This window comes from Setaria italica, chromosome III (genome assembly GCF_000263155.2).
Source record: "Setaria italica strain Yugu1 chromosome III, Setaria_italica_v2.0, whole genome shotgun sequence".
Lineage (NCBI taxonomy): Eukaryota > Viridiplantae > Streptophyta > Magnoliopsida > Poales > Poaceae > Setaria > Setaria italica.
In genome coordinates this window covers 40,411,741-40,436,246 of record NC_028452.1, presented here as the reverse complement: position 1 = coordinate 40,436,246, position 24,506 = coordinate 40,411,741, and the positions used below count along the sequence as shown (strand labels likewise).

General features: G+C 45.3%; 5 protein-coding genes across 6 annotated transcripts; 4 read left to right on the top strand and 1 right to left on the bottom strand.

Annotated features, from left to right (window-relative positions):
* Positions 1–314: 314 nt before the first annotated feature.
* LOC101770676 lies at positions 315–3,410 on the top strand. The gene is made up of 2 exons (XM_022825077.1): positions 315–2,449; positions 2,526–3,410. The coding sequence occupies exons 1-2, from the start codon at positions 2,408–2,410 to the stop codon at positions 3,045–3,047; spliced, it is 564 nt and encodes a 187-aa protein (XP_022680812.1). The 5' UTR covers positions 315–2,407; the 3' UTR covers positions 3,048–3,410.
* On the top strand, positions 660–1,561 carry LOC101771075 (protein ALP1-like). The gene is made up of 3 exons (XM_004963962.1): positions 660–785; positions 873–1,098; positions 1,179–1,561. The coding sequence occupies exons 1-3, from the start codon at positions 660–662 to the stop codon at positions 1,559–1,561; spliced, it is 735 nt and encodes a 244-aa protein (XP_004964019.1).
* Positions 3,411–10,226: 6,816 nt separating the features above from the next.
* LOC101762145 (L-galactose dehydrogenase) lies at positions 10,227–15,144 on the top strand. Its single transcript, XM_004962613.4, is given in 6 exon segments — positions 10,227–10,473; positions 10,550–10,781; positions 10,888–11,187; positions 13,546–13,563; positions 13,565–13,675; positions 14,697–15,144. Coding segments are annotated over 6 exon segments (954 nt in total). The 5' UTR covers positions 10,227–10,312; the 3' UTR covers positions 14,829–15,144.
* Positions 15,145–15,378: 234 nt separating this feature from the next.
* On the bottom strand, positions 15,379–17,284 carry LOC101770271 (protein LIKE COV 1). 2 transcript variants are annotated; one of them, XM_004963960.4, is made up of 6 exons: positions 17,074–17,284; positions 16,681–16,733; positions 16,494–16,603; positions 16,191–16,358; positions 15,693–15,923; positions 15,379–15,597 (listed from the first exon to the last, which is right to left on the bottom strand). In XM_004963960.4, exons 1-6 carry the CDS (start codon positions 17,242–17,244, stop codon positions 15,497–15,499), a joined length of 834 nt encoding a protein of 277 aa, XP_004964017.3. In that variant the 5' UTR covers positions 17,245–17,284; the 3' UTR covers positions 15,379–15,496. The 2 variants fall into 2 exon arrangements, with proteins under 2 accessions (XP_004964017.3, XP_022681118.1); XM_022825383.1 differs by having other exon boundaries at positions 15,418–15,923.
* Positions 17,285–18,792: 1,508 nt separating this feature from the next.
* LOC101761729 lies at positions 18,793–21,526 on the top strand. Its single transcript, XM_004962612.2, has 2 exons — positions 18,793–19,385; positions 20,430–21,526. Exons 1-2 carry the CDS (start codon positions 19,049–19,051, stop codon positions 21,347–21,349), a joined length of 1,257 nt encoding a protein of 418 aa, XP_004962669.1. The 5' UTR covers positions 18,793–19,048; the 3' UTR covers positions 21,350–21,526.
* The last annotated feature ends 2,980 nt before the right edge of the window (positions 21,527–24,506 follow it).

The following is a 24,506-nucleotide window of genomic DNA, read 5'->3' as shown; positions in this document are numbered from 1 at the left end:
TCAATGATGTTTTCTCTTTTAATCTGAGCATATGTCCATGCCAATGCTGATGCTTGTTTTAATCTGAGCACTTGTTCAATGCCAATGATGATATGCTGTTTTAATCTGAGCACTTGTTCAATGCCAATGATGATATGTTATTTTTATCTGAGCAGTTGTTCAATGCCAATGATGATATGCTGTTTTTATCTGAGCACTTGTTCAATGCCAATGATGTTGTCTCATTTTCCCTTTAATCTGAGCATGTGTTGCATGGCAATGAAGTTTGTCACCGTATTGCTGCTTTGGTAGTCATGGTAATTGTCTTGTTTGCTTAGATGGCTTTGGAGGACCAGCAACGCTTGCTGTTTGCCCGAGCTGCTGCTCTTATCACGGCTATGTATGCATTCTTCTTCACTAGGATAAGAATGCAACGTAGTTCAAGGCCACAGATCAGTTATGGCCCTTTGAGCGCCATGGATGATATAGAGTGTGTTGCTATGCTTCGCATGAGAAAAGCACCTTTTTTTGCACTGTGCAACTTGCTTAGGGAAAGGCATTTGCTGTCAGATAGCCTTCATAGTTGTGTTGAAGAGCAGCTAGCAATGTTTCTACACATTGTTGGCCACAACCAACGCTTTAGAGTTATTCACCAACATTGGAGAAGGTCAATAGAAACAATGCATAGATATTTCAAGGAGGTCTTGTATGCTATTGGGGAACTTAGGCAAGAAATGATTAGACCTCCATCTAATGAGACACCAGTTAAGATAAGCAATAGCTCAAGATGGTACCCATATTTCAAGGTAATAAATTTGTCATGTAGTTTGTAGGTTATTGCTGCATACTTGGGTGCATATCATGTAACATGCATCTATTGGGTTTTCATGTAGGACTGTGTTGGGGCAATAGATGAGACTCATGTATATGCTAGAGTGCCAGCCAAGATCCAAGCAGCATTTAGGGGAAGGAAGCACTACCCCACACAAAATGTTCTTGCTGCTGTTGACTTTGATATGAAATTTACTTATGTCTTAGCTGGTTGGGAAGGGTCGGCTCATGATGCAACTATTCTTGCTGATGCACTAGAGAGGGAGGATGGGTTAAGGGTTCCACCAGGTAATTAGCTGAATTGGGTACCTAAATAAAAATTGTAACTTCATAACAATGGACTTAATGCATTTCTGTACTTGTTATAGGAAAATTCTACTTAGTAGATGCTAGATATGCTTGTCATCCTGGATTCCTTCCTCCTTACCGTGGCACTAGGTACCATCTGAAAGAGTATGGTGCTAGGAACTACCCAACCAACCCAAGGGAGTTGTTTAATTTGAGGCATTCAAGTCTGAGAGTATCTGTTGAAAGGGCTTTTGGTGCTTTGAAGAACCGTTTTCGCATCATTGATAATAAACCATTTCATCCCTACAAGACACAAGTCAAGTTAGTACTTGCTTGCTACATATTGCATAATTGGATACTTGGGCATGGGGTTGATGAGGTAGTTCCTACTGAGTTCTCATGGGTGCCCAACAATAATGATAGTCCTGGACATGGGGTCCAGATGGATGACAATGCTGTTTGAGCTCAAAGTAGGGATGAATGGGCTCAACACATGTGGTCCAATAGGGGCAACTCTCACATCTAAGATGTATCTGTTTTGTATTCTATGTATGTTGAACAATGTTTGTTACTTATGTTCTGAGGCATTGAACAATTGCAATGATGATTTTACTTATTTAATTACACAATATAGCTAAGGCATTGGACATGTGCAATGATGTTACACCTCTTTTGATACTACACTAGACCTGAGGCTTGAGACATTTGCAGTGATGATTTTATTTTCTCTGATACTTCATTAGAGCTGATACTTCTTCTGAACTGAGGCATGAGACATGTGCAGTGATGAATTTTTATTCCTATTTTTCTCTTGAGTGCAATGCATATTGATGACATAGGCCAGATGACACATGCAATGATGTTTCCCCAACTATGTTGTTCCTGTTTCTGAGTGGGGGTGTGGCAATTGGAAATAGGAATGGCTGAGGAGATGAATGCTGAGATCCTTGCTGCTGATGAGCTTGTGTTCCCTGGTGGGGCTGTTGGGGCTGTTGGGGCTGATGGCCCTGTTGGGGCTGTTGGGGTTGCTCCTGGTGCTGCTCAGCAGAGACCTGCTATGAGGTGGACAGATGTGATGTCTGGATTTATTCTTCGCCGCATGTGCCAGCTGATTTCAACTGGTGTTAGGACTGATAAAGGTTTCAAAGAAGTCCACCTCAATTAGGTTGCCAAGGCTCTGCATGAGTTCAGTGGCAATGAAGTCACTGGTACACAGGTGTATAACCACTTGAGGAAGTGGAGGCAGAGGTGGGTTAAAATCTCAAAGCTGAGAGAGCTGAGTGGAGCCTTGTGGAATGGGGACAGCTCCATGATTGTCCTTGAGGAGGAGCACTACAATGGCCACATCAAGGTATGTAGTAATGTTGTTGTTTTTTTAATTAAATGTTTAGCAGTTTAAGTATCTAACTTCAGTTGTGCTAATGCAGGCACACCCCAAAGATGCTGAGTACCTCAACAAGCCAATTGTGTACTACCAGGAGATGATGGTCATCTTTGGTAATGGTCAGGCAACAGGTAAGTATGCTATGGGGTCAAATGAGGCTCTTGGTAGTCCTTCTGAGTTTGCCTATAGCCCAATGAAGCATGACCTGCCTGAGGAGCTTACTCCTGGAAAGCCTGAGGCAGCTTATGTGTCCAAGTTAGAACCACCTGTTGGAAGCAAGAGAAAGAGGTCCATGCTGTCAGATGATGATGTCCTTGTGTTCACTGGCATGACTGATGCAGTGAACAATGTTGCAGATGCTATACATTCTACCAAGGTTGAGGATTCCCACCCTGACTTGTATGGTGCACTGATGTACATGCCAGGGTTCAGTGAGGAAGCTCTAATGCTTGCATATGGTCACTTGCTTAACAATAAGGCCCAGGGATCTGCTTTTGTGCAGATGTCTCACTCACACCGTGTTCTTTGGCTGAGTACCTACTTGGACAAGAACAACTACATGTGAGTGACTGGGCTTGGTTGTTGAGCTGTTCTGGTTGGGCAGTGATTCTTTTGGAGTACCTGGTGCAGTTGTGGCTTCTTTTGTGCATACCTGTTGCCTGATCTGATGGTCTTTTGTGCAGCTGACAACTTGATGCATTCTTTTGGGATGGGGACTTGATCCTGTCTCCTGACTATATGGCTAACTGTAGCCTTCTACTTGCCTGACTTAGATAAGCCTACTGTGAAGTCATTTTATTATGTCTGAGTTAGATAAGCCTACTGAGCATGTGTCTATTGTGCCTATTGTGTCTGTTGTGCCTATTGTGTTTTAATCTGAGCACATGTCCATGCCAATGATGATATGCTTTTGATATGCTTGTTGTTGATCCTCTCTGTCCATGCCAATGATGATATCCTATTCATATGGTTCTTCTTTATCCTTTCTATTAAGGTATTTTATGTTGTTGTGCCTACTTCCTGCCTGTTTCATAAGTTGCCTGTGTTGTACTTGCTGTCTGGTCTCTTGATTCTTTCTGTCTGTCTGATGAAAGAGTTCCTGCTATGCTTCCTGTGGACCTTTGTATCCTTATAATGTCATCCTTTGTAACCTTCATATGAAATGCATGTTTATATTTATATATGTTACTAATGTTTCATGAATTGTAGACATCTATGGCCTGGTATGTTGTTCATGTTGGCCGACAACCTGGAGTTTACTCCAATTGGGTTGATGCCCATGCTCAGGTCAGTGGCTACAAGGGGGCCTGCCACAAGAAGTACAAGTCAAGTGATGAAGCTCGGGTACTTGAAGACTGTTCCTATGCGTCGGCTTATCTATCCATCTGTTGTTCCACTCTGGGTGGTGACCAGTCACCTTTGGCAGTTTTGGATCATAGTCTCCAATGTAGAACCACTCTCCTTCCACCTAGAGTGTGACTCCAACAACTCATACTCCAAGTACAAGCTACTACCCTTCTCCCACATCTAAATTTTGGCACCCCTGACTATTGTAGTACATTCCAGTCTCGGCTGCAGCTTCACTCGAAAAATCTTGCGGAAGAGTTGAAAGTGGGGCTGAATCCCCAGGAAAGCTTCACACAGATGCACAAAGATAGCAATGTGGAGGATACCGTTGGGATTGAGGTGGACTAGCTGAAGCTTGTAATAATTTAGAAGATCCCAAAGAAAATCAGAAGATGGGATGGCAAAACCCTGCTCGACGAAGTGGGCAAAGGTTACCATCTCCTCAGGATACTCTTCTAGTAGCCACGGATTACTGCAGGCACATCTCCAGCCTATGATATGGTCGCTTGGTCTTGCAGCAGCTTCGCTTTCTCTAACGCCTGGATCTCTTCTTCCTTCATGGTTGACCTCTTCTAGGCACAGGCAGGAGTTAGCGGCGCGGTCTGGTTTGTCTTCCCAAATTTGGGCGGATGTAGCTGTGGCTCCTTCCCCTTTTCAATTTTTTTCTTGGAACTGTCGGCACCCCTAGAAGCATATGCTTTTCTTCCCATCTTGAGTGTCACGAGCCTCTTCTCGCACATATGCTCAGGGGCTCACAAGAGGAAGGCGGTGCCGGCGCTCTCAGATTGGTTTGCGGCGGCGCTAGGCACTAGGGTTTTTTCAAGTGCAAATAGCAGATGGCAATGGCGGAGTAAACGGGGGTAACTTCCCTCGTCTAGTTATAACAGAAGCGAAATGAATGGAGGTAATGGCCCTAGTGTTTTCGCCTCTAGCCGTTATTTTTGCATCCAGCCGTTAGTTTTCGAAGTTACCGCAAGAGATAAGGTTATTGTTGGTGACGGTCACGATGACCGGTGGTTGACCCTTATACCTCCTGAAACTAGTCGGGTAACGGCTTGGGGGCTGTGTGCCACGTGCCCATCGGCTACAAAGTTTTTTCTTCTGAGTTTAAGGCGAAGACAACGCAAATGCAGATTGACCCCTAGCCTGCTTTTTTGATTCAACCTAAGGCTCGGGGGCTACTCCATATGGAGTGCGATCTCCATCGCACTTCCATATATAAATTCAAGGATAGATATTAAAGATAGCGTCAGATGAGGCTTGAGCACATTCTAGCCATATGGCAGTACTCGAGTTACTTGAAGGCTCAACTTCGATGGAGTACTCAGAAGAGCACCAACAACTAGTTAGGATGAAGCCTGTGAAGGTACTCGGAACTGCCGTATTTGACTAAAACGTACTCGAGGGCTTGTCGTACATACATCTATGGGCCCATTAGAAGGTTTGGACAGACCCATACATAGGGCTATACATCAAGACGTATCAGACATGGGGACTACGGTGCAGGCCGGCGTAGTCTGCGTGGAGGATAGGAACTAGTCGCGGACTCAGAGACTACTCATAGCAGTTAGAGTAGGACTCTCTAGTCAAATCCGACCAGTAATAACCAACCTACTCCTCTGATATATAAGGATGGGCAGGATGGGCAGGGAACCCCTCCAAATAAGTTCAATTGAATACAAGCAAATAGCACACAGGACGTAAGGTATTACGCGATCTAGCGGCTCGAACCTGTCTAAATCGCGTGCCTACGTATACCATCGAGTTTCTAATTTCGACGACACGCACCAACCAAAACTCTACCTTGGGTACTCCCCTTGGTAGGTTGCCGAGTTTAAACACGACACCGTACAACCCTTCCAAGGGGCGAACACACGTACACGTATCACCCTACTTACACTTTCATCCTACGAAGGTGCTATAGCTAGTGGACAAAGACTTATAAGTTAGCTTAGCAAAATGGTACTAAACATACGCACCTACGCTTATGGGCTACTACTGGACTAACCAAATTGTGTAGGTTGTCACAGCCGGAGCAGTCACCGAGCCGCCCGTGCTGCTACTCACCACCATGCGCCCCCGCGAGCCTCCGTCTAGATTCACTCACCAATCCTTTTCCCTACATCCCAGGCGCACCGCTCACGGTCCAAGCTCCGGTGATGCTGTTGTCGAGGCGGCGGCGCGTCGGGAGCTGTCTGCCCTGATACAATACAAATCGATGAGGCATTTGAGGCGGCTAGCGCGTGGGTGGACGGCGGCGCATCCTGGCGTGGGCTGCATTGCAGCGTGGGCTGGCTGCAGGTCTGTCGTCTGCAGGATGATTCGAGGTCAGTGACCCAGCGTGTTGCTCCTGCTCCGGCCAAAGACAGCTTCTTTGATCGAAAATGATGCAAAGAATTAGCAAGATGAGATCAGGCAAACCACTACAGCATGCATCAGTGATTGTGTACCAAAAACTGATAAATCCACATCAATTTTTCTCCCAGTCCACCAATGGCGTCGCTAACTAACTTCCCAATCCACCAATGGCGTCGCTAACTAACTTATTTGTCTAGAAACACCAAACCCTTTCCCTAAAAGTGAGACATGCTAGACTTGCCTTTGATCGAATGCAGCACCAGCACGGCAGCACCGTCCACGGATGAGCCTGCGACGGAGGTGGATGTGTAGACAAGTAGAGGAGAGGAGAGGGACAAGGTAGCCGCGGCCGCAACTCCTTTTTAATATTTGGCGTGTCGCAGTCGCGTTGGAGGAGAAGATGGGCAGAGAGAAGCTGGCCACAACCCATCTAAATTTAAGAGAAGCTGGGCCACGACGATCTAATTTCGATTATTTGTACGGCCCATGTAGTCCTGGTCATGGGTAAGGCCCGACAAGTCCGTCCATGATCTGGGCTGGATGTGATCCTCGCAGCTACACTGAACAACAACCCAACACTAGCGAGATATCAAAATTCAAAAACACAAATGTGCAGCAAATTCAAATTGAAATTTCTAAACACACATAAATATCAAAATTCAAAAACACAAATGTGCAGCAAATTCAAATTGAAATTTCTAAACACACATAGTAATAACAACAATACAGTAATACTTTAGATTATTGATTTATTAATTTAGCAGGGGCCGCGCGAACGCGTACCCCCTCTTCCACAAATTATGACGTCCACTCTCCCGTTTAGGAAGATGGTAAGCCAATGCTCCTCCCAAGTGCAATGGAGGTCAATGACTTAGGCCATAGCTCTTCTTGATCGGCTATCGACCCCGTCCAGGTAAGTGAGTTTGAAGGTGTCCCTTGGTCTTGCTTTATTGCCTCCAACATCTTCTCCCGGTTTCGTTAGCCGATGTGGTACTATTGCGTCCGCTAAACAGGTGGTTTGCGCCTTGCACTAATTGCGCGGTCAGGACTGATGGTGTTCGTATTGGACTCGGCCTATATCTGCAACTCTGTCAAGGCCCAAGCTATCCTGGCCCGGACGAGCAGCACAAGGGCCGTCTGTGATTCTGTCCTGTGCCGATGTTGCACGTCCCAGCCAGGTGGCCCAGGTAGAAGAAAAATGGTGATGCACATACTTTTGTACAGAAAAAATGATATGTGTAGTACTTTTGTATACACACAGAATTGGCAAGGCTGAAACTGAAAGTAAAAAAGTTTGATATCACAAATGCATAATATACTTTCATGCAAAAAAAAATCAAATTCAAAGTGATGCATAGCTAATGTTGCAGGATCATATACACGTACACATGCATCATGCATGCACGTGCAGCTACGGGAGTTGAATTTTTTAGCGGTGTGTTGAACCGGACGAAGGATCATATGTGCAAGTGCAATTAAAAAAACTGCAGAATCTTTGTTACCGAACACCAAGCAGATAGCGCTCAGCTAGTGCTAGGCATAGCTTTTTATTAATCTCTCCTAGCTGGCAACGGGTCGGGCAAGGTGCAGGTAACACATTTGCCCGTCCGATAGCATACCCGACTGACCTAATTTTACCCGTGCCCGCGAGGCATTTCGGGTAAAATCCTATGCCCGTGCCCATGCTGCAGGGTACCCGGCAGGTATCGGTGCCCGTCGGGCGGCATAATAAAAACATGTCAACAAATTCATATCAACGAGTACAATAATAATTTGACAGTCACAATGCCATATAAGCAACAAACACAATTAAAGTTCACGACCGGTGATCAATCCATCCACAAAATGATACAAACATGCATAAGTCTCACTCACACGAGCCAAATAAGCATTACAATATAAGGATTAAATATTGTCCAGTAGCCACACATAAACCAAATAAATATAACGGCATATCTCATTCGACCATTTTGTTTGCCATGTATAAACACCACAACATAAAGGTTAGAATTTTAAAATTTTTTGGTGAGTTTGGATCATATCTATATAATTGGACGTGGTAATTTACATACTACTTTCGGATTTCGGATAACCGACATGTACCCGCGGGTAAGGTTTCTTGCCTGCAAGCGAGAATTCATGCCCGTACCCTCACCTGCGGGTGAGAATTAATGCACATGCCCTCACTCATCGGGTACGAAACCCGCGGGTATAATTGTCGTCCCTACTCCCAGCACGAAGAGCTCACTCAGTGTTAAAATTGGTATAATAGGAGTTTGCTGGCTGAATTTGGGAAAACCGGTACTCAAACCGGTCAGACCTATTTTACAAACATCGTCAAATCTCTTATTGGATTTCACCATCTCGTAGATCTCATCGAGATGATCAAAATGCACATGTAGAATGCCCATTTCGGAGTCCGGATGAGAGAGTTATGGCTTTGGCAAGATTCACCCCTTGTCGATCGGACTGATTTGGACGGGTGGTCTGACCATTTTGTCCAGCTTACCGAGTTAGGAGTTGTATTTTAACATAGAATTTGTATGAACTTCGATTGTAGCTGGGGCAGGACCTCCCCACCCTATATTTATGAAGGGCCATGGCCGATTGAGGGAAACCCAATCGAATCAAACAACTATACATTTACTTTTTACCTCCTAAATCCTAAACTCCTTCTCCAACCTTTCTTGCTATTCATCTACTGATCTCCACAACCATAGATGGCGTCCTAAGCTTGCTAGCCAACCCTAGGGCACGCCAACGACGTCCACGCCCTGATGGGGTTCCTCCAGACCTTCGTCGATCTTGGCTAGTTTGCTCATAAACTAGTCGTTCTTCACCATGTAAGTGCGTTGGTTATCCCTTTGCTGGTTTACTCATAAACCTAGCCGTCCTCCATCATGTAAATGTGGTAGTCATTCTCTCGAATGATCGATTTGGCCTAAACCCTAGGAAATCGGTCTAACCGGTCTTCTATTTGCACACTCTAGTACTTTCGGTGTGTTAACCAGAAAAAACGTCAACACTAAGTTACTCATCAATCGTCTCCAGAGTTCCAGTCACCTTCATGGCTCCATTCAAGCGACAGCCTCGCTAGGATCTTTGGGGCAAATCCCACCATCAGTGATAAGCTATAGTACCACCTGGCTTGAAATCGCATGGATCCCGGGCAGTTTAGTATATGGAGTTGATAACATATGACGAGCGTGACCGGCCTGGCAGCATTTATGCTGCTGCAAACATTAGAACCCTTTATTGCGGTGGGCGACACACATACACTTTACCCTCATACAATTCGTGGAAACCAGAGACTAAAATTTTAATATTGGAGTTTACTCTTTCCCTCTCCTAAATTATACTAGCATCAATTCCTAACAATGTAACTATATAAATATTTCAGGGGTTCTCATCACAAGAGATCTAAATAAGTATTTCCTCTATTTCAAATTACAAGTCGTTTTGACTTTTATGATACATAGATTTTATTATATATTTAGACATAATATATATCTAGGTACATAGAAAAGTTAAAAACAACCTATATTTTGAAACCGAGGATGTAATTTGTACCATATATCTCTGAGCTCTCCCCTATTTCCTTTCTCATTGATCCTCTTTTTTAGCGGAGAAAAAAAAAGAGAAGTGAAGCACACGTGGTCGGTTGGTAAAAAGACTCGAGGATTGGAGCTCTCCAAAACATTTGCGGTGTTGATTATCCTTTTCTATATACGTCGATCAAAATGTTCATAGAAACTCACCTTGCATATTGCTTGCCCTTGCCCACCATCAGCCCACCTTAGCATACCTTCAAACAAATACAGTACCTTTGATTGGCTGCATCGAAGCCCAAGCTTCCAAACAATATTGCCCATCTTTGATGAAGAAGAAAAATTATCGAGGGCCCCCGAGCGCCGCTAGTGACGGAAAAGCTTATCCGGCGATGAGACGGGCTGCCGACGCCGGCGGGGGCCAGACCCTCGTGACCATACCCTGTCCACGTCACCCGCACGCACCCACCGTCCCGTCAGATTGGATTCCCTTTCGCCGTTTCCGCGACTAGACAACGACTCGGCTTGTCCCTCGCGGCGCGCACCCACTCCACTCCACTCGCCCCGATCCCACGCCATGGAGCTCCGCGAGCTGGGCGGCACGGGCCTCCGCGTCAGCGCCGTCGGCTTCGGCGCCTCCCCGCTCGGCCACGTCTTCGGGGACGTGCCCCGCGACGCCGCCCGCGCCGCCGTCCGCCGTGCGCTCGACCTCGGCGTCAACTTCTTCGACACCTCCCCGTACGAAAATCACCCCCTCTCCTCCTTCCCTACTCCGCCGCCGCTGACTGCACCGACCCCTCCCCGCTGCGCGCAGGTACTACGGCGGCACCATCTCGGAGTCCGTTCTCGGCGACTGCCTCCGCCACGCGGCCGTCCCGCGGAACCAGGTCGTCGTCGCGACCAAGTGCGGCCGCTACAAGGACGAGGGCTTCGACTTCTCCGCCGCCCGCGTCACCCGCAGCATCGACGAGAGCCTCGCCCGCCTCGGCCTCGACTACGTCGACATCCTCCACGCCCACGACATCGAGTTCACCCACCTCGACCAGGTCCTGATTGCCTCGCCCACCACATGTTCGACGAATTGCTGCAACCCCCCTGCAGCACGCGTAACCCAGGATCCAGACACTCTGACACTACTCATTCCCGATGTAGATTGTGAATGAGACGATTCCGGCGCTCCAGAAGATCAAGGAGAGCGGGAAGGCGCGGTTCATCGGGATCACGGGGCTGCCCCTCAGCATCTACCCGTATGTGCTTGACCGGGTGCCGCCAGGCTCGGTGGATGTGATCCTGTCCTACTGCCACTTCGGGATCAACGACACCTCTCTGGTCGATCTGCTCCCCTACCTGAAGAGCAAGGGCGTTGGGGTTATCACTGCTTCGCCTCTTGCGATGGGTCTTCTCACAGATAATGGGCCACCGGACTGGCACCCTGCACCTGAACAACTTAAGGTATCTCCCTAACATGATTTACGTTTGCTTTGTGCTTGTTGATTGACATTGTAGAACAAAGTACTGCTTTTTAGTGTGCATTTTACTGTAGGCATGGTGCCATAGATATACCATATTGCCAATACTTGCAAGTGTACATACTGGAGCCATAGATGAGTTTTTCCGATTACCTTGACAGGAACATGGGGAAGATATGAGATAGATAAGTAGATGTACTATGAGTTCTCAATCGTACATATAGGAGGTGACAATGAGTGTATTGAAAGTAAAATGGGCACAAACATCAGCTTATCACAAGTTTGTGTGCTAACTTCTGGTGGTGAGCTACATACTTATCATAGATGAATCATGTGCATCTTTATTACCCAGATGTACTCTTAATCCTTTCTTCTCTACTCAGTCTCTTTTATATTTGCTTCCGTTTGCACATGAGCTTTTGGAGTCAGGTTGAAATTAGGGTAGCTTGAAAGGATTTTATTCTCAGTTTTGAGAGGAAAATAGATCGTGAGTCTAATAGAGAATCAATGCATATCTTCAAGCACTTCCGTTTGGCCCTTGGGCATTGCTTAGTAAATTTTGGTTCAGTACTTAAGGATGATTGGGACTTGAGGGTGATTAGGCACATTGTTCAGTGTCAAGGTTAATATAGGTAGTTTAGGTGTAATTGTTAATGTTCACTCTAGGTCCCTAACATCACTGATGTATTGGCAATTTTCTGTATGTTATTCTGTTTAATGCTCGGGGAAAGTAAAGAAATTTGTTAATAACTTACAAGAAGGTGCTATTCTCCATCATATCTCCAGTCTTTCAGCATTGAATTTCTTACTTTTATATAGCACAGTTCCAATAAAACTAACAATGCTATTTCATCTGATACTAAAATTGGTTGGACGAAGAAGAGGGGTAGCTGATAAATACCTTTATCCAAAGCGAGGCACACACTCCCTCAATAATGATTGTGCTTTTTGCCCTTTGGTTTTTCTTGTGTCCGTTTGGATAAGGATATTAAACGCTGGCTCCCTGATCTTGTTCATGATGCTACAAAATTGCTATTTGTTCATGGATTTATTTGCAAACATGTAAGAGAAGAAAATATGCAATACTGAAATTTTAGTATGGAATACCATATTCTTCCAATGTTTATAAAATTTCTCCACTTATCCTGAATTCCTGATCATGAAACAAGATAAGTGGACTTTTGCAGCAACATTTAACAATAATATATATGCTTGAACATCCAATGTTCAGTGATTTGCTACACCTTCAGATGAACTATCTTTCCAGTTGATGTTGAGAGATATGCTTTCTTCATCTTCTCAGCTATTACCTCTGGATCAACACCTGCACACGTACGCACACGATGACATGAATGCCAGGAATCAGGAGTAAATCAAGAACACGCATGAATTTGTGCCGCAAAGCTAGGCAGCTTTTCCAGCTATATTGATGTGCTATTTAAGAAGATAAGCTAGCTAAACGTAGGCCGCCGTATATGTGCTTCATGACTCTCCACAATCTGTGCATGACCTGGATAGAATGGTAAGTGCGCTCCCATGTGAACTCTGCACATGTCGAGCTATACTCACGCATGCAACCAGGGAAACTTTTCCCGGTTGCCCGCTTCAGTGTGTAGCATGATGTGTGCACAGTTCATGTGGGAGCCCATTCTCCATTCTGCTCGTGTCATGCTGATCGTGGAGGGCTGTGGAGCAAACGTAGGGTGGCCTAACTGCCAGGGTTAAACTAGTTTGTTTCCTTAAATGGCGCATCGATACAACTGAAAATGCTGCTAGGTTTTGCAGCACACATTTGCCTGTGTTCTTGCCCTCCTCTTGAGTTCGAGGCGTTTTTCGTGTGTGTGCTCAGGTGTTTAGGTCCTTTGCTGATAATGAAAAGAGGATGAAGGAGGTCATGCAAAAAATGGGCTTGGCTCAAGGTGTGTTGTATCCCAAGGAGAGAGATGAATTTTTGTGGTATTTTATTTTAAAATAATATAAGGCATGGATTGATTTTAGAAATAGGTGCACCACTGCAACAATTTATTCTAAAACTACCTAGTCTAAATCATACTGGAAGTATAATGTAATCATTCCAAATCCATAGGAACTAACAATGAGGGGCTAAACAATTGCCAGGACATCTCTTGACTTAACATTCTTGATGATATATATACCTCCACTGAACTCTCGAGGATAAACTGTCTGGTTGCATGTTGAGAATTCTGTTTGATTCAGCAAATGTTCATCTCTCCTTTTATATCTTCCTGAAGATTTTTTCTTGTTTATGTTTGTTGCTTTTACTTAGTGTCCCATCTATGCTAGAAATTCCATTTACAACTATAATATAGCCTGTCATCAGTTGGCATGCAGGGCAGCCTGCAGAGCACTGTAGCAAGAAGGGGAAAAGCATCACGAAGCTAGCTATGCAATACAGCTTGATGAACAATGAAATTTCAATAGTTCTTGTTGGAATGAACTCTACAAAACAGGTACATATTTCTTTTATGCACTTTTGCCCTCTTTGCAGCATGTTCACAAAGAGTGGCCAATAAATTATGATCAGCATCTTATTAAACTTGAGTTGCTAGAGCTTATTCTGTTTGGTTTTGCGAATGAGAAGGCCCATTTTACCTAAGCATGTGTGCTGAATAATATATTTTCGTGCTTCCTCAGTCTTAATCTTATGCAAGTGAATCACCTGTTCACTGACTCCTGTTGAAAAAAAAGGTATATTTGGCTTGATCATATATTCAGATTACATGTGGCCTAACAAAAATAAATAAATAAATAATCTTTATTTTTTTAATATTAACAGGAAAAATATTTGATGTCCTCATAGTATAATCATAGTATTGAGCAGAGCAGTTAATCCTTAATAAGTTAACATAGAGGATAGCTATGTTAGTTGGGACTTGCATTATTCTTTTAAATAACATCTGTATACATGTTCCTATTTAGTTAGCTTGTACAGGAACTCGATTGCTAACTCCGTTCTTGTATCTGCTACAAAGTTAAGAAAGTTATTGTTTCCTTTTTAGCGAGGGGAAAAAAGGGATCATGATGAACCATATAGTCATTTCTTTTGTGCTTGACTGATTTGTAGTACTTAAGTATACATGGGAGCACTCTCGTTATGACTGCACCCTATTAGGCAAGTATTGTCAGTTGTCACTTCTGTAATGTCATGGAAATTGCCATGTGTTCTGTTGTGCCGTTCTACCTGTGTTTATATTGTGTCAATAGTAGCATCCTTTTTGAGGTAGGTATCTATATATGCAGAAACGAGTGTTTATTACCACTGCGTTTATCAACCTTCAGGATGTGAAGTGAAACTTAAGAGCTAATTCATTCAATGATAACAGTCCTCCCATTTTTATTCCTTTCCAAGACAAGATCAACAATGAGAATTTTTGCTGTGTCACCATGGATAATTTTTGCTTGTTGGAACATAAGATTAGGATGGCAATGAAATGATTACCTATCTAATGTCTTGTGTTCCCCTGGTACAAGGTGGAGGAGAATGTGGCTGCCGCACTGGAGTTGTCAACATCAGGCATTGATGAAGAACTTCTGCATGAAGTTGAAGCAATTCTTGAGCCTGTGAAGAACGTGACTTGGCCTAGCGGTATCCAGCAGGCCTGACGGCCAATAGCAGCGTGCTCGGTTGAAAGCCCTGACCAACATTAACGTATCACTGCCGGTTGATTCAGTCAATTGTATGCATCTGCATCATATGATTGCTGATTGCAAATTGGCAGTCTCGTATGGTTCTTGGTATAGTTCTTGATGAAAGCGAAAGAAGGGGAGTGTTGGGATTTTATGGGCGAGTCCTCAAGCAATTTAGACATGTCAAGCAAAGACAACATGAACAATAAAAGATCGATGCTGATCAATGAATAAGCATTTCCCATACAACGGGGATGGATTGACACAAAATATTAATTCGGTTGCCAAACAATCAAATTGCACGCCACTTCTACAGCGAGACAAGGCTTTGCTGACATGAATTTCTATTTTCTTCTTTCAATTTATGTGTTGTCCACAGTTCGAATGTAAATTGACGTTTTTTCGCTGTCGCTACAATATATCGTCAGTCAATATTTAAAGTTTGCAGGTACAAATTTACACAAAAGTGCTTGCTAGATTGAAGATTCCTAGGCCTGATCAAAACTGGAACATGTTCTCTAAACCTGCCACCTAACATTCTGAACCTTGGAAAGCAGCGCCAAGCTGTAAACATCAGAATCCTTGGATACCACACAGCTGCTTGCAAGTTATACCGTCAACTGCCAGGAGGGAAGAAGAGTGTTCTAGGAGTCCTTCATCGCACAGCCATGGTCGCCGAGGCCGACGGCACCCTCCACCGCGGATATGATCTTGGGCACCGACATGCCGCCAGAGAGAACAATCTCTGCAACAAATTCCCCGATTCAGATGAACTCAGATCAAGAACTTCAAAGTTCTCCATGAAAACACCGTAGGCACAAGGAGAAAGAAGTTGACTACCGATGGCCTCCCGGACGGAGAGGTCCGGGATGATGACGTCGGCGCGGCTCATGAGGAAGATGTCGCCGAGGTAGAGGTTGTTGGTCGGCACGTAGACGCAGGCGAGGTCCTGGTCGCCGCGGACTCCGGCGCCGCGCAGCGCCACCGTGGACGTGATGAAGCCCAGCGCGTACTCGCCGATCCTTGGGTGCCGGATGATCACCACCTCCTTGAAGGCTCTCGAGCTCTGGTCTGAAATCAACATAAAAAAATGTATGCAACACTTATATTATGAGTATCTACTAGCATGCATTTCCAAAGGAAAAAAGTGATTAATTTGGTATGTACTCCCTTTGTCCTAAATTGTAGGTCGTTTTGGTTTTTTAGATGTATAGATATTTATATACACCAAAGTATAGTGTATGTTTAGATGCATACAAACATCTATGAATCTAAAAATGAAAACGACCTACAATTTGAAATTGAGAGAGTAGAAAATTGCTTGGGATGTGCCTATACCTGGTGATATCGCGGTGCTGATTTGTTTGGAAGCCGAGTAGATGTGGCGCACGAGGGGCATCCTCTTGATGCAGAACTCACCGAGGCCGAGGAGCGAGGCGCCCAGCCACGACGACATGAACACGCCGATGAGGAAGATGAAGGTGATGGAGGTGACAAACCCCAGACCTGCCCAAGATGAAACTGATCATCCACTTGCAGAATTTCTATCTAGAAACCAGCTCAAAAAACCACAAAGTTTTCATGATTCATTTCTGTTTGCTAATCAGAAACACACTTTCACTGTTTGGATGAACGTGTTACCGAAGAGGTGTATCCCGAGGTGGACGTAGATGGGCGAGAAGAAGCCGTCGACGAAGCGGATGAACCACCACGTCGTGTAGAAGGTGATGGCGATCGGGAGCAGGATGACGCTGCGAACAGAGAGCGAAGCACTAGTTCAGTGATCTGCGAATGGTTACTATAGTATTGGTACATGGTGCCCACCGACCATCCAGACATGAACTTCTTCCATGCCCAGCTCCGAATCACTCTTGACAATGCCTGCACAATGAGAAATACGCAACATTGGAACCATCATCTGTCTGTAAATTAAACCTGAGTTTTGTATAATGTGTCTGAAAATTCTGCGCTGAAATCCGTAAATAAAACGCAAAATGTGGATGACCAGAAACATTAGTTCGTTTAGAACGTAGGAATTTGAATGATTTTTGCGAGTATTACTGCCGATTTCTGAAAAATTCCTGTGTTCCAGATCAATGAAGCCGATGAATCTTTTGTTTTCCGAAAATCCTATGATCCCGAATTCAGTAAAAGCTGGCACGAAGAACGAATGTATAAAGGCAGTCGCTACGACAAAAAAAAAGCATGCGGATCAAATCACCTCGATGCCGGTGGGGTGGTGGTGCAGGTGTAGCTCGCGCAACGACGCTGGCGGCGGCGGCGGGCCGGCCATGACGGGTGTGGTCGGCTCGGAGTCGCCGTCGTCGCTGGCGGCGTGCTCGCCGGCCACCACCGGGAGGAGCAGCTCCCGGTCCCTCTCCCTCCCGGCCATCTTGCGCTCCCTGATCCAGGCCAGCGGCAGGACGGCGTGTCGCGATCGTGGGCCAACCGCACTATTTTTGCGCGCGAAGTGCCCGACGGAAATGCTGGATCGCGGACCTGGTGAATTCGCAATGGGCAGGCAGAGGAGTGCTGGTGGTAGTGGAAAGCTTGCCTGATCGAGGATCGCCACGTGTGACTCAGTGCGTGGGCCCGCTCTCGCATTTGGTGGACACGTCAGCTGAGGCTCCTTGTTAGCCTACCTGGAATGGTGAGTTTGGCACCGATCATTTCAAAATGACGGGATGGTGAGTTTGGCACGAAATTACTACTGCATAATTCCTTACCTGACCACCTGGAATTGCTGAAAAACAAAGTTGCATGTATGGAATACCTGGATGATTGAATTTTGCTACGATGAATAATTTTGCTGGGATCAATTAAAATAGTGTAAACCTCTATTCTGTAAATTCAATTTTACAACCATAAGCTAACTAATTAAATTAGTATGATTTTGGAACACTCTGAATTTTATTTTACATAAAAAAGTTTGCAAAAGTATTTTGAAGGAAGCAAGAGGATAGTATATATCTTGGACTCTTGGTGTGGTGCATCATCGAGGTCAACACATGGTTAGCGATGATTTATTTGAGATACTATCATTTTTTTGGAAAGTTGGATATGGTAATGATCCGCCCTCTTGTTCCAGGGTCAATATAGATGGATATGTATAGGTCGATGTGGTCAATGACTTGATGTAAACCCCTTCACTTTGTGTTGTAGAAGCGCACACGATTGGTATCGTGTATGTGTACGAGAACCAATCGCTCTCGACATTCACTTTGCCACTACAAAATAAAGCATCTGGTTAAGCTTATTTACAAGCTTATCCATCAGACCATCGCCATCAGAATGCCTACAAGTCTACAACGGCACGATTCCTCGGTGAATGGAAATAACACCACAGGCTCCTACGCCAATGTGTGACATCGAGCAGCCACAGCGCACAGAAACCCATCTTGATTTATGCCAATGCCGCTTTGCCTCTTGCCAGCCTCTCAGCCAGCGACAAAACCCAGAACCTGGGCTTTGGCTTCACCGATCAATCCTAGGACAAACCCACAGCGGCATCCCTGCCACTCTATGCTACAATGTGAATTCGTCGGCAACTGATTAGACCATCTCTCTGTGTTTTCTGCATGATAAGAAACTATTTTTTAATACTGATCTAAAAGCATCAAGTTTTTATCATAACGATTATGTGTGTGTGTGTGTGTGTGTGTGTGTGTGTGTGTCAAGCTTGTCCTATCGAAACCAAATAAGGAGGTTTTGAATTTCTGATGCATCTTCGTTCTTTATTAACTACAAATGTAGTTATTTATTCTGCTTGAGTTAACAAAATTGTTATATTTGAAAAATAAACAAACCGAGACAAAATAAGTTGTGTTGGATGTTAGCAGATGTCGACCCTCTCTCTCCCTGGCCCCTGACGTCTCCTTCCTCCAACTCTCAGTCTCCCCTTTTTCAAAAGCCATCACCACAATAATTTCCTTATTTTTCCTGCGTCTTAGTGGCGCCCCATTTCACAAAAGTTGAAACCTGCTCTGCTCCCCTCCACCTACCCCAAACTCCCATTCGTCTTCCTCCTCCGCCTCAATCCAATCCTTTCCTTCCCTTTTCGGCTCCACCAACCGATCATCATCCGGCCAGAAATCTCTTCCATCTTCTTCTCCAGAGCTCTCGCATGGTTTCTACCTCTGTGGCGCTCGCTTTCGTGCAGTAGCAGTAGCAGCAGAGAGCAGGCAGCGACCACCGCCATGCTCCGGGAGCTCTTGGCCGTGGCGGCGCGCGCGGCGCTGGAGTGGGCGCTGGCGTCGCTGCTGCTCGCCAACGGCGCCGCCTTCTGCCTCATCGCCGCCGCCGCCGCGCGCCTCCGCCTCGGCCAGCCCTGCATCCTCTGCGCCCGCGTCCACCGCCTGCTCTGCTCCTCCCCTGCCTCCGCCGGTGATGGACGCGGCGCCCTGCGCCTCCTCCTCTGCGACGCCCACCTCGCCGCCGTCGCCGCGGAGCCTCCAGCTCACCACGATCATCGCCGGGACGTGGCGTCACGGAAAGCCGGATTGGTGGAGCCCGATGATCCGGACAAGGTTTCAGGTAAACAATCTTCTCTGCTTCTTGCTTTGCTACCCGTTTGATCTCCGAACTTTCTTGAAAGGAATTAGCATTACCCACATCATGATGACACAACTATTGTCATTATGTTCTTATAATTGGTTTGGAAACTCCATTTGACGTAGTTACCTGACGCAGTCGCAATCAAGTACTAATAGAGCGAAAATTTTCAGCTGGAATTTGTGAATCACTTTGTAGGATGGTGCATCCTCACTAGTTTTTGTTGGTGCAGTTACAACCTTACTGAAACAAAAAATTGTTTGAAAGCCGAATTGAAAGTTGAGGGTCCTTTGAAATGACAGTCACCTGAACTCTTAAGTTAACGAGGAGAGGGAGACTTCGATAATCATTATGGAATGGAATTCATGAACTTTCGTTTAAGGTTTAACCCAATATAGCAAATGCCCGCTTGAATCACATGTTGCTGGATGTTAACTCATTTGCAACTGTTGGGCACCGTCAATTTCAACTGAAGTAAAAACTGTAATGCCAATGCAGGGCAAATGTCAAATGGTCACGGTCAAAGACATTGACCAATGTTGCGTTCGTTGAGATGACGTCAGAAAGGTTCCGTTCCAGAGACAACCGTGCGAGGTCCATGGTTAAAGGGTTTGGCATGGCTGTAACCTTCAATTTTAGCCTCTGATTCGATGTCAGCATATAGTCGTACACTAAAATAAAATCGTTTAAATTTAATGTTCAACCTATATTTGAAGTGGAATGAGTGAATGACTCGATCCTTGCTGTATCCTTGCTTCAGTTCCACGGAATACTAAAGCTGGAGCTCTTCCAAACTTTCCATTCCACTTGATGAGTTTGATTTTTTTAATATCATTTTGTGCAGTGCACAATTAGTCTACAAAGTACAAACTAATACTTACATTAATTCGAAGGAATCGGATCCTTTCTTTGTGTATATATGCAAACAAAAATGCTCTTGTTGTCGTCAACAAGACAACCTGAGCCTGCTGAGCTCTGAAAGTTTTGACACCTGCCAGCTGACGTGTTCTGTGCTCACCACTGCAGGCCTGGAGACTCACCGCGTCGTCTCCATCGGCAGCGAGATATGCGAGCAGGACCACGACGTCAACGGGCAACCCCTGGCCGCCGACCGCAGCAGCATCTCAAGAACCACCAGCAGCAGCGAAGGCGGTGGCAGCGGCCCGCTCGTCTCCCTCTTCGAGCTCTCCCCGATCATCGCGCGGCCACGGGATGGCGGCGGCGCCGGCGATTCCTCCGTGGACCCGGCCACGGCGGCGCCGGAGCTGGTTGCCGTGGACGGCGACGAGCTCCTAACCGTCGGGCAGATCGTCTCCGCGCTCCGCGAGCAGAGGCGGGAGCTGGAGGCGCTGCGCGCGGAGCTCGCCTCCGAGCGGCGCGCGGCGGCGGAGGCGGAGGAGCGCCGGCGGCAGCTGGAGGAGCAGGGCGAGCTGGACCGGGAGGCGGCGCGCCTCGCCATGCAGCTCGTCCACGAGAGCGAGACGGAGAAGCACGGCCTGCAGCGGCAGCTCGAGGCGTGCAGGGTCAGGGCCCAGCTCTACCAGCTCGACGACGACGCCATGGACGGCGAAGACGCCGGCGGCGAGGGAGGTCGCTGGGAGTCGAACGGGGGCGGCGACGGCAACAACTACCAGTCGCTCGTGGACTTCTTGCCGGGGTCGGTTTACTCCTCGTCGCCGGACCTGGCCAACCTCCTTAAGCTCTGCACCGAAGCCGGCAATGGCGGTGGCCGTCGTCAGAGGGATGATTATTACGGCGAGCCGGCCGTTGCGGTGGTCGAGGAGGAAGCCGAGGAAGAGGAAGTGATGGCCGTCGCCGTCACCGTCACGGCGGCCACTGAATCCAGCGGGAGTGTTGTTGGTGCGACTACCACCATTGTTGCTGAGCCTTTACATGAACGAAGTACCAATAGTTGTCACGTTGAAACAGTTGCTGAAGCTGCTTAACTCGTCCCGACAAGCATTGCCATCTCTTGTAAATTGATTTCTCTTGTGTATATTCTGTCTTCTTCTTCCTTTTTTTTTCAGATATTGAAAGCTTGGGTGTGTGTGTATGTATAGTGATACATGTAAACAGTTTGTCCATCGTGGTGTTAAAGAGTAGAAATTTAGAATCTTCAAAAATGATTTTTTTTTGCAAGAAAAATGAACAATTAGGGAGAGGATTGCTCAATTCTGCTTGACATCATAATCATCTCTACTTATGATTAAGTGGCTGATGGTCAGTCTGCTCACAAGTTTCAAGAATATAATTAGGAACAATTTATGATTGAAGGTGAATGTTAGCATACATGATGTAAGGAAAAACCGGTCAGACCGGTTAGATCAAAATGCTCAAAATGCAAATTGGACTTCACCATTGTGTAGATCTCATCGAGACGATTGACATTCATACGTGGAACGTCCAAATCGGAGTCCGGATGAGAAAGATATGTCTCTGGCAAGATTCAGCCCTGTGCTGACCGGTCTGACCGGTCGGGATGGGCGGTCTGACCGGTCAATCCAGCCTAATCCAAGTTGGGAGTTGTATTTTGACACATGATTTGTATAACCTTCAACTCCTACCGTGGCAAGACCTCCCCACCCTATAAATATAAAGGATCACGGCCGATTGAGGGCATCCCAATCGAACAAATCTACAATTTACTTTTATCTCCAAACCCTAATCCTTTTCCAACCTCCATGCTGTTTATCTATTGTTCTCCACGACCATGGTGTTCTAGGCTTGTTGGTCAACCTAGGGCACGCCGGCGACGTCCACGCCCTGACAGGGTCCCTCTCGGGTGAGAGCTTCGACGGTCTTTGCTACTTTGCTTGTAAAGTAGTCATTCTTCACCACGTTAGTACGTTGGTTATCCCTTTGCTGGTCCTCCACCACGTAAGTGTGGTAGTTACCCCCTCGAACGATCGACTTGAGCCAAATCTTGGGAAATCGGTCTGACCGGGTTGCTGGACCGGTCTGACCGGCCTGTGCAGCATCTTGGCTATTTGGTCTGTTCGCAACCCACGTGATCTAGCGCATTCGTGTATTGGCCACAATAAGCGCCAACACCTAGCATAGTCATTCTGGAGTGCTAGAGTTCTACGAGGACATGGTATGAGATTGATGAGGACTTGTGTCCTACTCTTTTCACATGTAAGTCAATATGCTACTGCGGAAACATGGAAGAATAGCAATCTTACATCATGTAACACAAGCACATGTAATACTTGCCACTCTTTTCTCTCTCCTACTCGAGTGGCAACATGGCCTCAGAGACTATCCATGCTCCTCTCAGCATCCATGCTCCAGTGGCAGAGGAGTTTTCATACAGAGAGGAAAGCCTAACAACCACCACCACTACCATCACTACCTTCTCAAATGTCTTAGTAAAGATAATAATTGACCTAAGTAGTAAAGATACAGAATAGTAGTGATGTCCATGATCTAGTAGTACAAGAATGATAATGTTGGCAAGAATAGCCCATGGCTCGGCAGGTGAAGGAACTTCAATTCCATGCTATGAAGAGTGGAACAGTGTGCCACCACATCAATAGTCTTTGCATTTGAACAGTGTGACACTTCATAGGATCCGGTAACTTGATTGTACGTTTCAGGCCCCCGCTTTCTGATGTTAACTTTATGTTCCTTTTTCATATGGTCCTATGTTTTAAGTTTACTGATCTCCCCACTCTTAGCACTTTCAAAAAGAAGGGAAACTGTAGTTTGGAATTTACTCCAAGAACGTGTTTGTAAGAAATTAAATCCCAAGTGCATGCACTTTCCAGCTGTGCTGTATTGCCACTAGTACTAGTTCTTTACTGAAGATATACTTACAGTTGAGGCCTTCTTACAATATGCATGGAACCGAGGAAACTGGACTGGCTTCTTCTATAAACTTTAATTTAGGGGTTCAAAAGGAGGCCTAAAATTGTGTTAGTGTCATCTTTGATGACTATTTTTTTCTATTACAATGTATATGTAAAAACCAATGGTTCATGATACTAGAATCATTTTTCAAGACAAATCTACCATATAGTTTTCATGTCACCATCAATATGCTGAAAGTTTCGAAAAAAACCTAGTTAGATGTTTCAGAAGAAAGATACACTGACCATGCATCATTTTCCAAAAGAACCAAAGTTTTCTAATAATATAATAACTGCATTTTTTATTTTTGTTTTTAATTATGAGTGAAATACTGAAATTGCATTTCAATTTGCTCTTACTGGAACGATATGCAGCAACAGCCAACAGGGGTGGGAACAATTTTTTGTCATCTAGAACTATAGATATGGATATAGTAGTGAGAGCTTCATGATGACGTGCATTGAAGTTGAGTAGGCTAATTTGAAGTAGGGTTTACATTACCGGTCCGATAAACAGGATATTTACAATGAGTTTATCATACCAAATTCAAACAGGTCTGAAATTAATTTTAAACCATTCAAAAAAATCATAGAAAATATTTATAAACACATTTTCCCCTATAACTGGTTACCGATAAACACGGAATATCTTATACATAGCCATATTCCACAGTGCAGCAAGCTCAACAATGTATAGTGGCGTATGCCATGATCATAAGCTCGATAAATTTTGTGTGCTCCTTCTCTCAGCACCGGCTTAATGGGATATACCAAGAACCACCTTTTTTTTTCCTCACATTGTCTCTAGTTCTAGTTAAATTCTCCAAGAAACAAGATTAACTGAATAGCAAGGAAAAAATCTTTGTTTTGGAAGGCAATTTAGCTTTACAAAAACAGGATTTATCACGTACTACCACACAAGTACACAACCACACCACCCCCTACTCAAATGTTTAAATTAGTGAATATAAAAACTAGTTGTGGTTTATGCAAGACACCTCGAGTTGTTGAGAGTGTTGACAAAATTGGCATATATGGCCCATGGCTGGCCAATCAAGGTAGCCCATGCTTGACTGCGGAGGAGTTTTCATACAAAGGGGAAAAGCCTTACCGGCTCGGCAGCACCTTGCTTTGTAGGTAAAGCTTTAATACCAAACTATATCAAGATTAATACATATTGTCTCGTCACGCTAGTTATGACTCGTTTCATCTGGTTGGACAACTTCCTGCAATCTGATAGCTTGATTATATAATT